At 35.0% G+C, this 15,999-nt stretch overlaps 1 protein-coding gene across 1 annotated transcript in view; it reads right to left on the bottom strand.

The window, feature by feature from the left end:
- LOC306884394 (endothelial PAS domain-containing protein 1-like) overlaps positions 1-15,139 on the bottom strand; it is a 45,817-nt gene extending 30,678 nt beyond the window's left edge. Inside the window, exon 1 of the mRNA XM_079440210.1 lies at positions 14,699-15,139. Coding sequence (XP_079296336.1) covers positions 14,699-14,724 — 26 coding nt within the window. The 5' untranslated portion in view covers positions 14,725-15,139. The remainder of the gene's footprint in view (positions 1-14,698) is intronic.
- Positions 15,140-15,999: the final 860 nt, after the last annotated feature.

Raw genomic sequence — 15,999 nt, 5'->3', positions numbered from 1 at the left:
ACACACACACACACACACACGCACACACGCACGCACGCACGCACGCACACACGCACACACACACACACGCACGCACACACACGCACGCACACACACACAAGCACACAGATATCCTTTCAGTAATGCATTTTGCCTTAAAACAAATAAATTTTGTCTCTTGATCAACATTAACAGCTAAACTGAATAAACCAGTAATAATGACACAGCAAAAGCCGCTCTTATAACATTGTATTGCTTAGTTTCTTCTTGTCAGCCCGAGCTGTCAGTAGCAGACGGGTCAGTGCCAGATCTCAAGTGGGACATTCCTGGCTGGTTCAAGTGCTTATGGGAATGATCGCTTATAGCTACATCCCATATTTAATAAACAAATATATTGTCCCAAATTAGAACACATCTGTTCCAGGACAAGATATTATTTATCTTGTTGAATGTTGGAAACTCTGTCAACTCTCTGATTACAGATGTTCAGAAGTCAACCATTCATCAATCTATCTACTGTCACTCAGCCAAGACAAGTGGAATTTATTTCCATAACTGATGTTTAGTTTAATTGTTATATATAGATAACATTTCACAGCACATAAAAGCCAATTAAAAGATCAAGGATCGAGATCAAGGCCAATCAAGGGGCATTGTAGTCTCTGTTATGGCTTCTTTTAGCATTGATTTCTTTTTAAAAAAAAATCAAAATTGATTCTCTCACAGGCAATCAGAATCCACAGGTCACAAGCAATGAAGTCCAAATTGCTCTTCATAATATATAAGAAACAATACTCCTGTCCCTTCTTCCTATTGTCCTATTTAGAAGAAAATAAATAGGTATTAGGCAGGTTTCCATAGAGACCGTGTTGAGGAGGTTGACGTCCACTTTTCCTGTGCTGCATCCAATAAGACCGCAGAGGACCCATGTGCAGAAACTGTTCTGATAGTTGTTTCAACGACTGAATATTTTTATAAAAATGTCTCTTCATAGTACCTTACAGGTTAAGATGATCCATACTCAGCCAAAGCTGGAGTAAGTGCTCACGATGCACCACTCTACAGATGCTGCGAGCACAAGGGCGTCTCATATACAAAAGCGGTCAATGCATTCAATCATTTTTCTCCGCACTCAAAGTAAATGCTGTGAGTGTCATTCACTCCTTTAAACTAGAAGTAGAGTTCTCTGGATGAACATGTTCAGGTCTGAAGTCCAAACAGTCTGCTTCATTGTTAGCGCACAGAGCCAGAGGATCCTGCAGGACGTTAAACAATGGAGATCCAGCACTCATTCAGGGCCTGAAACGTCTAGTGAACCCTTTGTAGCAGACACGGATGTCTACAGGCTCTGATTTAACCCAACAACACCAAACTACCACCAACAATGGAAAACAGGTAGTGAACTGAAGAATAGCTATTGTCAGAGGTTTTGTCACACCAAAGATTACATGCAACCCGTCGCCTCGAGTGCTAAACATGGCAAATGGTGAAAGTTTTATTTTCTTACTTGGTTTACCAGATGTCAGGTTTCAGCGGTTAAATTAAACTGAATGAAAATCCTCAATTCCAATTCTACAGTAGCTACCGTCTATTGTTTGTGGTTCTCAATACACTCTGTTACTGTGGTGGTACCCTATCAAAAATAGGGCCCTATGAAAATATGGCACCCATTCACTGCAAAGGATCTATTGGCGAGCAAGTTTCTCCAAATCTTTTCTGATGAAGAAACAAACTTATCTAAAGCTTGAGTGAGTACATTTTCAGCAAATTTTCATTTTTGGGTGAACTATTCCTTTAAGGTGATTGTACTCTGTATTAAAACAACAACAACAAAAACATTACAGTGTGTTATAGCTGTCAAGCTGTCTGAATGCTAGATTTCTCCTAATCTGTTCCCATAAAGAAACAAACTTATCTACATCTTGGATGGCCTGAGGGTGAGCGCATTTTCAGTAATTTTTCATTTTTTGGTCAATCTGAACAACGTAAAGCAGGCAAGATGCAACAAGTAATGTGTCTGTTCACACTAAAAGCAAAAATGCATCACTTTGCAAATCAATCACAGCCAGTCAGAACATAATTGACGTTGGTGACGTGTAAGGATGTTTAAATTATTTCTCCTATCCCCACTTGAAAAGACACTTATTAATTAAAAAAAATATATTTACAAATAATAATGCAAGCAAATAATTCTTTAATTAAATAATCATTATTAATTCATACGTAAATACAAAAAAGTGAATATAATGACTTAAATAAGGAAATGTTACTGCAGCACTGCAAACCATGCAGCTTTGAAGTCTGTATTGAATCAGTTCCAATCCAACTTGAACGCAGCAACAAATTCGAACAAACGTCAGTTTGTTCAGTGAAACAGAACTTAACAGATTCACATGCTGTTGAACTGTCCAGAGTCCAGACCAAACCGAGAATTCAAAGTATTTAACGCAAGAGCGATAGACGTCAACCTGCCATGAGGACGTTATCTATTTCAGTTTGACAAATGAGCTACTGTATGAGATTCCTGAGGTCACGCAGCTGAAGCTGAAATATGAGCTGCTTTCAGATCCTAACAAAGCCACAAATAAACAGATTAACAAACTTAACGCAGCGACGGACTTGAACTATGTTTAGCAGGTGAGCGGAGCAGGTGGACCAATGGCCTCGCACGCACAGAAGTGGTTAATGATAAAATGGTCGCACGGCACGGGAGCAGCCATAAACAACACGAAACATGACTAGGCAGTCTTGACCTCTTCAGGCATGCACACACTGACACGCTACCTTATGACTGGAAGAATGGTCATTTGCCTTGCGTGAAATGCACTAAATTAAGCGCTGTCCCCCCAGCTATTCCAGCCCCACACTGAGCGTGTCTCTCCAGGAACTGCTGACCTTCACTGTCCAAATGGCTTATGTGTCTCACAAGACACCTGGGAATTTAACAGCAACCTACATAAATACTGATACAATATAAATCCAGAATTTTATATCAAGTAATATAATTTTTTTTTTTTAAAGATTGTTTAATGATTTAAAAATAATATGAAATTGATGTACTTTTCACTCTAATTATTATGCTTAAATAAAAAAATAGTGTCTGTGATTTCTGACTTTCAAGAATTGTAAATACAACTTAATTAAAAATGTTGTATTTGAATAATATAATAAAATATGTAATTTATTCCTGTGATGCAAAGCTGAATTTTCAACATGATTACTGTCACATGATCCTTCAGAAATTATAATAATATGCTGATTTTGATGTTCAAGAAATATTTATTTTTATCAATGTTGAAAACAGTTCTGCGGCTTTCTGTGGAAATATCTGTGATGGGTTTTTTTCAGGGTTCTTTGATGAATAGAAAATTAAAAATAACAGCGTTTATTTGAAATAGATATTTTTTGTAGCTATAATAATGTCTTTACTGTAATTTCTTAAAATAAATAAATAAACAAACCCAAAAGACCCTAAACCTTTGAACACTATGTGTATATATTTATACACTGTAATTATATTAGAAAATTATATAATACACAAAATTATATTCAAATTATTTAATACACATAATATCGCAGATGATTATATATTATGATTATTTTTGCAGAAAATATAATATAAGTAATACAAACATATATGTATAAACTAAATAGGAAAAATAATCAAGATCATAATTTGTTCTCCTTTGTAATGATAATTTAATTCCTAAAAACCTAAAAATAGCCAAGTATGTGTTGTAAGCAGAGAATAAACCATGGTTGTGCCACCTTTGACCAGGGTAAGCCGTAACAGCTTTCAAAGTAATCACCCTCTCTGTGCATGAAATCCCCTCACTGAGTCTGTGGATGCGGGTCTCAGCCTTTTCTCAAGGAATTCCTACAGCATGAGATAAACAAGCAATGATGCAGTTTTGGACTTGCACAATGAATCATCATGGTCCACATATTTTTAGACCTGATGCATAATACTGATTCTCCCATCAGTGTAACAGTAACAGCGTAACCTTCACCTCAACCGTATCTTAATCAGCATCAGAACATACTATTTTGAAACTCAGAGTTGCAAGACACTAATGGTGCATGAATGAAGCGAGGCGTAACTTCAAATGAACCCTATAACATTACATCATGCACCTGGGAAAGAGTCAAGAATTCAATCAGCAACAGGTTAAAAAAACACTCTAATGCCAACAAACCACTAGATGCAGCTCACTAATCGTTTAATTTTAGCACACTGCATTACAGATGACAGTGCAGAAGACAGGAAATGATGGAAAGAGAGGCAGAACGGGACACTGCTGGCATACTGTACATCTCTGACCAGCCAATAAATATAAAACTCAAGACATGATCTGCTATTACTTAAGTGATAATTCACTTCAAAATTCAGATTCTCAATGAACATGGATAATATAAACATGTTTGAAAGTGCATAGCAGTATTATTTTAGTATTATTTATATGCTATTGTAGTATTTATAATATAAAATATATATATATATATATATATATATATATATATTAATTTTCATTTTTCATATGAATTAAAGTTGTAGTAGTAGTAATATTATTATGTTGCTTTTTTGTTTAAATATTTCTATGTAGTTTCATTTTTCTTTAATTTCAGGTTAATTTTAGTACTTTAATTTAACTTTAATTTAGAAGTGATATATATATATATATATATATATATATTTGTGAACTAAAATGAAAACCAGAAAACATTTTTGTTACTTCAAACAAAATAACATTAACTGAAATAAAATATATTTTAAGAATTTAACATCGTTTGTTTGTATTTCAAGCATATATCAATTTCATTTAGATTTACTTGAAGTACTAAAATAACTGTATTGAAATAAATGACTAAATATTAAATAACTATATAGACATATAGAAAACCAATTAATAATAATAAAAATGCTAATGCTAATATACTAATAAAACTGACAAAAACCACAACAATTGCTACAACTAAATAAAATTAAAGGCAAAAAACGGAAAAAATTAAACTCTAATAGCACATCAAGCTTCAGAAGACGTGAGGTACATGGATCACTTCATGGTGCTTTTTTTTTAACTGGCGGGGTGAATCAGAAAAGAGCATAGGAAATCAATAGATAAGAGCAACTTGGACAACTCCTACAGGTTTAAAATCAAATGAGGGAAAATTATGACAGAAGTTTTATTTAAGAGTGAAAAAAAGAGCTGTTTGTTTGAATGTGAAAACAGGTAGAGTACGGCAGGCCTCAGCGGTCACTGATCATTACGCCTCCCTCCTCACTAGTCTCTCTGCTTGATTTAATCATATTGTGAGTATATGTCACTGCGTAGCCTCAGGTAGAACTAGAAGTGTCGCCGCAGCCATCTGCTGTCCTGTCACACAACTATTTTCATAATACACAGCTCATGCTTTAGGACACAGCAGCCAGATGTTAAAAGTCCAGACACAAACCCCCAGGCCCTCGAGTGTTTGTGAACAGAGAAAACAGTTGATGTTTAACAGGGTGCAAGGTGCAGCGCTGCAAGCTTTTCACATCTGACCCTTTAAACTCTCGTCCCACAAAAATGAAGAAAATTCTGTCAGCACATTCTCACCCTCATGTCGTTCCAAACCAGTGTGATTTCAGTTTTTCTGTGGAACACAAAATATAGATATTTTTTTCCCATTTTTTCGTATAATTAAATCTGTAATATTAAAGTTCAAAGCACTTGTTTTTCACGTTTTCAATATATTGGTCCTACCAATAAATTACGTCATATGATGGATTACTTATAGCACTCGTATCATTTTATGCTTAAATATGCACTAAACTGAAAACTGATTTTTTTTTTTTTATTAAAAAAAAAAGTATAAAAAAAAATATGCATATTATTCTTACAGACTAAAGACTATTTATTACAGTGTCAAAATAAATAATGAAGTAAATTAAAAATAATAATTGCATATTGGTTATATTAGACACTTCATTAATAATAATAATAATAATAATAATAATAAATACAGCTGCAAGTAGCAATGACGGGGCCAAGCACATCAGCGACAAAATGAGGAGCTAAGCATAGTATGGAGCATCAGACCAACTTCAGAAATGAGTAATTGAAGCCATTTTAAGATTATTGTAGTCCAAATGGCTGAAAAATCATTTAAAACTACTAGTAATATGATTGAATGACTTTTAACTTTTGACCAACAGGTGGCACCGTTATCAAATCGATGTGGTGTGTTCTGTGTGAGGTGACAATGGCACACACAAAGTTTGGTGTCAATATGCCAAAGCATTGCAGAGATACGGCCTCAAGTGTCATTTTGGCATCATGTCTCAAATTCGTTGTTGTGGTATGTGAAAGCTGTTTTGTCTATCAACACAAAATCCATAACTTTTTGTCAACATGGTCTGAAGATGATATGATAAAATTTTTGTGAAAATCGGACCAACGGTCTAGGAGGAGTTTGAAAAAGTAGGTTTTCAAAGAAAATCAAAATGGTGGACAGGAAGTTTGGATGACTGTTCTCAGCATGACCCAAGGAACCTATTAATGCCAGTTTCATTACAATAGGCAACATTCACAGAAATTAGCATTTAGCATTTATTAGAAATTTCATTATAAATTTTGACCACAAGGTGGCACTGTCTCAAAACGTTTTGAGTACTTTCAGGTCATGGTCTCAATGGCAAATTTGGTATCGATGGACTCGGCAGGGATTCAGGGGTCTAAAAAAGTAACTCCCGTGAAAATAAGTCAACCCCACCCAGATATAAGCATGTGAATATTTGATTTTACCACTAGGTGGCGCTGTTTCGAAACTTCTCAGACTCCTTCAGGGTATCGTGCTGATGACCCATACCAAGTTTCGTAACGATATGTCAATGCGTTCGTAAAATATAGCATTTTACTACAAAATTCAAAATGGCCGACGCCCAAAATGGCTGACATGGGAAAATTTGATATGGTCGGACTCGGCATGATGCACCGAATCTAAAGAGACCAGTTTCGTGATTTGGTCAAACCACTGAGAAGTTATAAGCAAAAATAGATATTTTTCGTATCTCCTGATCACTAGGTGGCACGGCAGGGAAACACTGCAGGTAGCCTCAGGTCATGCTTGTTATAACACACATCAAGTTTGGTCTAAATAAGCCAAATCGTTGCGGAGATATTGCCTCGCATCCATTTTTGCATGCTTTTAGTAGAATTTGTTCGCTCATTATTCGAAAACTGCTAAGCGAATCAACTTGAATTCCATAACTTTTTCCCAGCATTGTCTGAAGATGATCTGAGCTAATTTTGGTGAAAATCGGACGAACTGTCTAGGACGACTTCGAAAAAGTAGATTTTACGAACAATTGAAAATAGCGGAAAAACTAAATCTTACGAATTTTGGACTTCATTCGACTTGACTAGAGCCAAGGATTCAGAGGAAAAAATAATTTTCATTTTGTGGCTTACGGTTCAAAAGTTATTAGCATAAACATGAGTGAAACTTTGGGCAAGTGGTGGCGCTAGAGAGTTTGAGTTAGAGACTCCAAATTTGCTGTAGTAAGTATTGAGACTGTCTTCTATCAGTGTGCCAAATTTTGCAACTTTTCCGCAATCGGTTCTATGGGCTGCCACAGACTTCCACAGTGGAAGAAAAAGAAAAAGAACGCTAACGGATACAATAGGTGCCTACGCACTTTCGGTGCTTGGCCCCTAAATACAAAAATATGCATATCAAAATCAAAATCTATAGATTATAAATTCTATAAATTGTGTAAAATGTAGACATGAATTTTAGAATTTTGTAGTACATTTTTTATATAGGTCACAAATTTAAACAATAATATTGCATTATATTTTATACATATATTTTTATTATTTTTTACTCTGCTCACATTCACATCTTGTTTGTAACTACATCAGTGAAGACAATGTGACAAATAGCAGATCTCAGATCTGGTCACTGCCAGTTGTCGATGTATGGAAACAAGCAGCTTGGACTTAATTATTTGGATGATGGATTGCATTTTGCTGTCTTTTTCAATTCAGTACAATCAATAGAGATAAATAATATCCCCTCCAAGCACAGTATGTGTTGTAAACACATTAACAAAATACAAACCATGTGTCTGGCCACATGTAAATTCAGCTCAAGTCCAGACTGGCTTTGTTAATGTATAACGCAGAGGTGAAGAGCAGGTGCCTGACCACTCATTCTACTGACAAACACCAAAGCTTGCTTACAGTCTCTTTTCCTGTCGTTTTTTTGGCATCTTGCTAAACACAAACAGAGAACAATGTGGTCCAGGCTAATCTCTGATCCTCTGGAACAGAGCGTTCTCAATCTCAACCAAACAACCATCGCCGTCAACCCTCTCGACCAGAGAGAGAAGATCACGGATGGAGTCCACGTCATGCTGACGGCAAAGCTACAGGACGGACACATTGCAACACTTACATACGCGTACAGACACAGCCCACACTGCTCCGCTGTTCAGGCACACGCTTCTTCAAAGACACAATTCAATTCATGTTCATTTTTACAGCACTTAGTACAATACAGGTTGAATGCATGGTTCAATGATATAACGTCATCAGTCTTATCGCTTCACCATCACTCCAGAGGATTCAGATTTGAACAATATTCAAATATTTCCAATTTTCATATACAATATATTAATAATCAATAAATGACATCATTTGGTGGATTTCTAAAAATAACATCAAATGTGCATAAATTTAAGCTTAAAGTTGAAATTTTTAAGCATTTAAAAAGCCTTTTTAAATATGAAAATCAAGGGTAAATGTCTGGATATGAAATTTTGTCTTTTGATCGATCCACCTACAATCATTTCCACTTTTCTCCCCTTCTGCGGCTTAGTTAGTTAGTTAGTTAATTAGTTAGTTAGTTACAAGAGTAGATGCTCTTGTACGACACTTTATTAAATTTTTATATTATGAAAATATTTATATTACAAAACAAAAAAATAAATGGACATAAATAAAAAATAATATTTATGTTAATACTTAAATATTAATATTTATGTATTATGTTTTTATCGTTGCTTACTAATGGTTACTCATAGTGTTTAAAGCAAAAAATAAAATAAAATAACATTTCTCAAAATTGGAACAATTATTCATATTTGTTATTGGACATTTATACAATGTAAGTGTATAATAATACTAATAATACTACTACTACTAATAATAATAATTATTATTATATAATTAATCTGTAAAATAATCTGTATAGTTCTAAATGTAATTATATAAGTTATAATTACAAAAATATATGTGTAAATTATAATATTTCCAAAACCTTATTATTTATGATGACCTAGACTTTATTTGATCAAACAGGAATTCACTGAATTTTGAAAAGTGGACAATTTTGATTAAATGTTGACTTTATTCATACCATAAGCAAATATTGGCTCAATGACTCTCAGGCCAAATGATTTTTTTGGGTTGGTGAAATATAAAAAAAAAAAAAATAAGTCTGATTCATTTAGTTAAAACTGTTTCAGTGAATCAATCTCTTTTGCATCATAACACTGTTCATATATTTAAATTCTTTAATGAATATAAATGTTAATATTGCTCTTCATCACCATGCACTGTATTGCCATAGAATTTTACTGCATTTTACTTCTTCTAATTTTTGTGGTATATTCTTGACTACATTGGCTTCTAAAATATCATTGGCGACAATGTCATTCGAAATGAAAATATAAATTGATTTTAAAAACAATATTGCTTGATATCAAATTTATACGCACACAAATATCAGGATAAATGAGAGCGCTGACACTTGCTACACAATGACTTAGGATTATTCAGAAGAGGCTCCAATTCTGCCACACGTTTACTCATAGTTCTAATTTTCAGGAATTCTATGCAATTATAGGAAATCGGGGCCAAAGTTTACTGTGACTGTCGATGACGTAGTTAAGTGATGGGGACCAACTAAGGGTAATAAGAGTAAAGTTCATCTGGAAGCAGTTGATGTTAGAAATTGATGTGACAGTGAAGTATGCAGCAGGAGGAAGAACGGGGTTGGCTAACAGGAAGCGACAGGAGACAGTGGTCTGGAGGCGCTAAAGAGTGGAAAAACACTGGTAAAGATCAGTATGCCTTAAGAAAGAGAAGATGGGAGCGATATGGAATCAGAGGCAAGCGGAGAGATTGGAGTAATAGGGAGAAAAACAAGAAAAAGAGAAGGAGAAAATAAGCTCCCAGACCGAGAGCAGTGCCTCGCACCCCTGCCGTTAGCCGAGGGTGGGACGATGAAGTCTCCATTCAGGCGCTCTCTAGAGATCCTGTCACAATAAACTGCACATTTCTGTTTAGACAAGTCCTACAGCTGGGAGGCTCTTTGAATTTCTCCACCAAAGTCTCATACCTTGGATTCTCCTGTGAAAACATAGGTCTTAAATGCCCACATCAGTCCTACTCAAATGCCCATCGCTGATACCAAGAAAGGAGGACCCATCATTGTAGTATTGTAAATATTGTTGGCTACAATCATGGCAATGCACTCAGAAAAGAACATGAAGTAAAATACAGTCAAATCTATATAATGATACAAAAAAGCAGTAGTTATCTACATAGACTTTTAACAAAACATTCTGATATGAACAATATGAGGCTTCTGTGAGGCTTATTTTTGAGTAATGGCACCAAAGAGTTTGATTCAATTAACGAAACAGTTTGAACGGAAAAAAGTATCATACTTAAGAGCTCAAAACAACTCTATGCACAAAAAAAATTATAGGACTATATATAAATTAAAACTACACTTTTTTTCCTCAGTCAATTAATTTAAAGATTTTTAAAGAATACTTTAATTTGCATGGATGCAATTTATTCATAAATTGTTACAAAACAACAACAACATTTCAAATAAATTCTGTTCTTATGAACCTTCTAACAAAAATGCATCATGTTTCCACAAAATTATTACATTTTTTAGGTTGCAATAATATTTCACAGTATAGTTTTTCTATTGTTTTTGTTTTGTTTTTATCAAATAAATGCAGCCTTGTTCAGCATAAGAGAAAAAACTAACAATTGTTCAAAAATCTACAAATTATAAAAAAAAAAAAAAATACAAATCCCAAATTTTTTAATGTGGTATGACTTAAAGGGTTAGTTCACCCAAAAATGAAAATTCTGTCATCATTTACTCACCCCCAAGTAGTTCCAAACCTGTATGTATGTCTTTGTTCTGCTGAACACAAAGCATGATATTCTGAAGAATGTGGGAAACAGAGCAGTTCTGGGGCACCATTGACTTCCATAGTATTTTTTTTCTCTTACTATGGAAGTCAATGATGCCCCAAAACAGCCTGGTTACAAACTTTCTTCAAAATATCTTCCTTTGCGTTCGGCAGAACAAAGAAATTCATACAGGTTTGGAACTACTTGAGGGTGAGTAAATGATGACAGAAATTTCATTTTTGGGTGAACTATCCCTTTAAGTTGATGATGTTGATAGCAGGAAGAGTGTCAAATGTGTCTCATTGTATTTGTGAGCCATTTGTTTAGTGTAATAACGGCTAAATATATTTGGTATTATGAAAACTACAAGCATTTTGCATTCACAAAGGATGTTATAAACAACACATTTCTAAGATGGTCTGAATTCATTCTGAATGTTCACACACAGAACAAGCCAAAATTCTTGCAAAATGCTCTGAGATCCTTGAAGCTACTCAAGGCAATGGCCAGAGGCTGACAGAAACTGTAAGTGATGAAACACAACCAATCTTTAAGGCTCTTGGAAAAACATACCTTTATCCACACTTCAGCAAATCTCCAAAACCATACCAATACATAAAATTCACTGCGGTTTTCAGCTGAAATGAACACTACTGGCAGTAAATCCCCAAGAACTTTTATTCCCTTTCATCGTGATTATTATGATTACGGGACATAATATAGATAAAAAGATAATAAAGACTCAGCTCCTTACGCAATATGAAGTTATAACCTTAAAACACATTTACCACAGTGCATGATTTGTAAAAAAATACATTTTGATGTTTGCATCACATAATCAGATCCATATGGCTTTTCTAACATAGTAAACTTGCTTGATATGCTTGCTTGAATGCACTTGTGCTCATGTACCCCGTCAAGCACGAGTCACGATAAAAGGGTTCAAAGACTTGTCAAAGCAAGCTAAAATGACAGTTGCTTCAGCAAATATGTTTTTATTTTATTTTTTTTTATTTTACATTTGTTTTTGCTCACACTAGCAAGTTTAGGGGTAGAGTTTAGTGTAGGTGGTATGTTCTCCACACACAGAAGCAACATCATTTTGCAGAAATGGCATCACAGGCACTTTTTTCCAATGAGCCTGGTTTGGAAATGACTGTTGGCTGTTTTGAGTTGTCAATACAAGGTCAGCAACTTTCTTCTTTGACTGAAGAGTTTTAGGGACAGATTTACTTACAGCTTGTGCCAGGAAAACCCTCTTTTGGTGTTATAGCAATGAAAAGGCGCATAACAGTTATTTTTGTGGCTTTTATTGGATTATGGTCTCATGCTAATTGGCCCGGTTTAGTAAATCCAGCCCTTAGACTCCAACCTCATTAGGTAACTAAATGCAGGTAAGTGGTGATGTTGCAGAAGAGCACAGAACAATGCTCTGAAACAGTGCACAAGTTAGATCAGGCTAATGGCCAGCTCTCAGCCTGAGGGAGTTAACAGACACCATCACAAAACACAGCCTTTCTCTTTGTAAATTAGCCACTGCACCGTTTTCTAACTCAGGCACAGAATGAACCAGGGAGACAAAGCCTGGTGATTCAGGGTGACGTAATGGAGAACTACAAGTAATGATGAGCAAAAAGTGGCTGGAATGACCTTCAAAAAGCCACCCTGCATGAATTACAACGATACAGCAAACGATTCAGTCCTACTGACAAGCACACAAATACTTAACGCTCAGTCAAAACATTGATATACTTTATCAAGGACTTCATTAGAGGCTTGCTTGATTCTGTAGCACCTTATAGTTACAAACAATTGCACTTCTGATAAAACATATTAGTGATGCACCAATTGCAAATGAATTTGGTTGGAACAGTTTTAAAGAGCCAAAAAATGGTAATGTTTAAATAGCACTTCTTTGATTGCACACAGCGACAGTGTTTTTATTACAGTGCTAATTATTAAATAATTTAGATTAATTGATTAGTAAATATATGCTATTTTCAGTTTTGTGAAAATTAAAATGAAGAAAGTTCTGTAATAATTCATTTTGGTGGATCATTATAATCTACTGAAGCTCAAGATATACAAATGGGGCCAAAAAAGGGGACTCTGGCTATCTTACACAAACATGCATGAATACAAACATGCCAAAATATATATAAAACATGTCGGGTTGATCTAATCTCTCTCCTACCAACAGTAAACCACCAAAACATATGGGTTCAGTATAGACAGACACACACACACACACACACACCTATATCATCACACACACATCCCTTCTTGTCTTGTCTTGTGTTTTATCTTATGTGACAGACAGGATCACAGGCTTGTGTCTTGAGGTTAAAGGTTTTGCACTCTTTCTGAATCAGCCACGCAAATGTAGAGATACATTCTCTTCATTTGAGTTTAACTTCATGTTTGGTTATGTTCTGCCACTCTGAGATTCATCAGATAAGGGGCAGAAAGCTTGTTAGGGAAGAATTGTCACGAGGATGAGGCAGACTTCAAGGCGCTCTCAGAGCCGTTACAGACGCACACAAACACATTCTCTATTATTCTCTCATTAGCACTCTGATGGTCTTTAATCTTCACAGATATAGCTACATGACATCTCCAAGTTACCAGAGTTTTACAGCTCATTTTATTAACATGCTGCCTGATAGTGCTTAGATTTCTATATCCTGTTCACTATAACAAACTTTAAACCACAATAGCTTAAACTTTTAAATAAGTAAAATGGCTACCTTAAATGTGGTGCTAACTTAAAAATTGCTATCTCAAAATTTGAAGTGGTGCAAAAGTCATAAACTGTAGTTTCAACCACTCCAAGTTTAATTACAGATAAGAAATTTGACTTAAAACTCACAAAATTAAGTAGAGATTGCACAAATGATATAAGTTAATGTTTTACAATGTACTATTATTAACAATTTCAGATAATAATAATAAATAAAAATAAGAATTAATACATAATAATATTATAAAAATTTAGTCACAAATGCAGAACAGCAACAGAATTATATTGCATTTTAAAAACATGTCACATTTAAATGCTTTCAGTTGATTTCAACAAAGGGCTATAATATTAATTTCTGAAAATACATAAATAGATACACTAATAAATATAATAAAATAATAATAAATAAAAAAAATTCATGACGTTCTCACATTCCTACATATTATTATTACTACGAATACTTTTAATATTCTGTAAGGAAATATGAAAATAAAAAGCTTGCAGTAACTCATGTAGCCTATATTAGTTGATTCGTTCATTATTTCGAATTTAAATAGCCTATATAATATTAACAAGAAGCAACATTCTCAGAATTCTCAAACTCAACATGACAAAGAATATAGGACACTTTTCTTTCTTGTCGTTACGCGCAGCGAAGTGTCTCTGGCTGTGAGCGCGTTTGAGTTTCAGAGATCCACTTGTTGCTGCAGCTCCATAAAAACATGAAGTGCGCTGTTTACAAAAGAAAGCATTACTCACAGCCCGCTGAACTCACCTCTTCTTCTCTTTCTCCGCTGTCATCTCTCCGTCCCTCGCGATTCAACAGCAGTGCGATCTCTGCGCAAACGGGACGCGCTCCAAACCCCCGCTGACGCTCGCGTTAAATAACAGAAAAGGACGCACAACTGATCGTGAAAATGCAGTAAAGTCCACCAGCAGGGCAAAAGTGACTGTACAGTCTCAGAACACTGCCAAGGATCGTACAGTCTCCCGCTTTTGTAAAATCCACGCGCGGTGGGGCTCGTCGCGGTGGGGAGTTTCTCGCTCGTTTTGCGGTCAGTGAAGTTCACAGCGCCGCACTGAAGGGCGCTTGACAGCGGAGCAATCAATCACTGCTCTCTGATTGGCTGGAGCCGCCGTTGGGAACCGCCCATCTTCTGCGCTGACGGGACTCACTCCTGCAGCTCTACCTTCTCCAAGAGCCAGCATCGAACTCATTTTGATTAGTCAAGTATCGTGATTTAGTTGAAAATAACACAACATGATTGTAACTATAAACTCTGCAAGATGCCATGTCTCTTTGGAGCAAGGACTGAGTGGACAAGTATAAAAGGCTAATGAAAAAGACATTAAGGGATGAGGGGCACATCTAATAATTTAAGAATCATTGGTACATATTTTGTAGCCTATATTTGACCCTTAATCATGTAACATCAACTTATATGTAGCTTCAAAAATATCTTTCTTAATGTGATTTCACTTGGTCAGAGGAATGTATTAAAATAATTAGAATAGAAAATAATATTAGGTAAATTTTTAAATGATTGTTTTTTGTGTATCAATCTGCAGACTGGCCTTGACTTTAAGCAACACTCCACTCCAGACTGTAATTTGGAGAAAAAAAAAAAAAAATCTGCTAAATATGTGTGTATTTCGAGAATATCCTGAAAGTGTATCAGAACAGAACAAAGTTTCTTTTCTTTTCTTTTCTTTTCTTTTCTTTTCTTTTCTTTTCTTTTCTTTTCTTTTCTTTTCTTTTCTTTACTTTACTTTTCTTTTTTTTTAACTCTGGCTGGTATGTGGTTTGTAGATTTAAATGTACGAGCTGCTCTCCATTCACATATGTTTTTCATATATTAGGGCTGTCAATCGATTAAAAATAATCGCGATTAATCACATGGTTGTAATGAGTTAACTTGTGATTAATCGCAACTTAATCCCACATTTTTATTTGTTCAAATGTAGGCTACCTTTAATACTTTTCAAGTTAATGCTTGAAATCAACATGAGCATGGACAAATATGGATGCTTTATGCAAATCTTCCTGTATGTTTATTATTATTGAAACCATAGTAA

The sequence above is a fragment of the Barbus barbus genome (genome assembly GCF_936440315.1).
Source record: "Barbus barbus genome assembly, chromosome: 18".
Taxonomy (NCBI): domain Eukaryota; kingdom Metazoa; phylum Chordata; class Actinopteri; order Cypriniformes; family Cyprinidae; genus Barbus; species Barbus barbus.
Note: the sequence above shows the minus strand (reverse complement) of the source record. Positions and strands in the feature narration are given on the sequence as shown.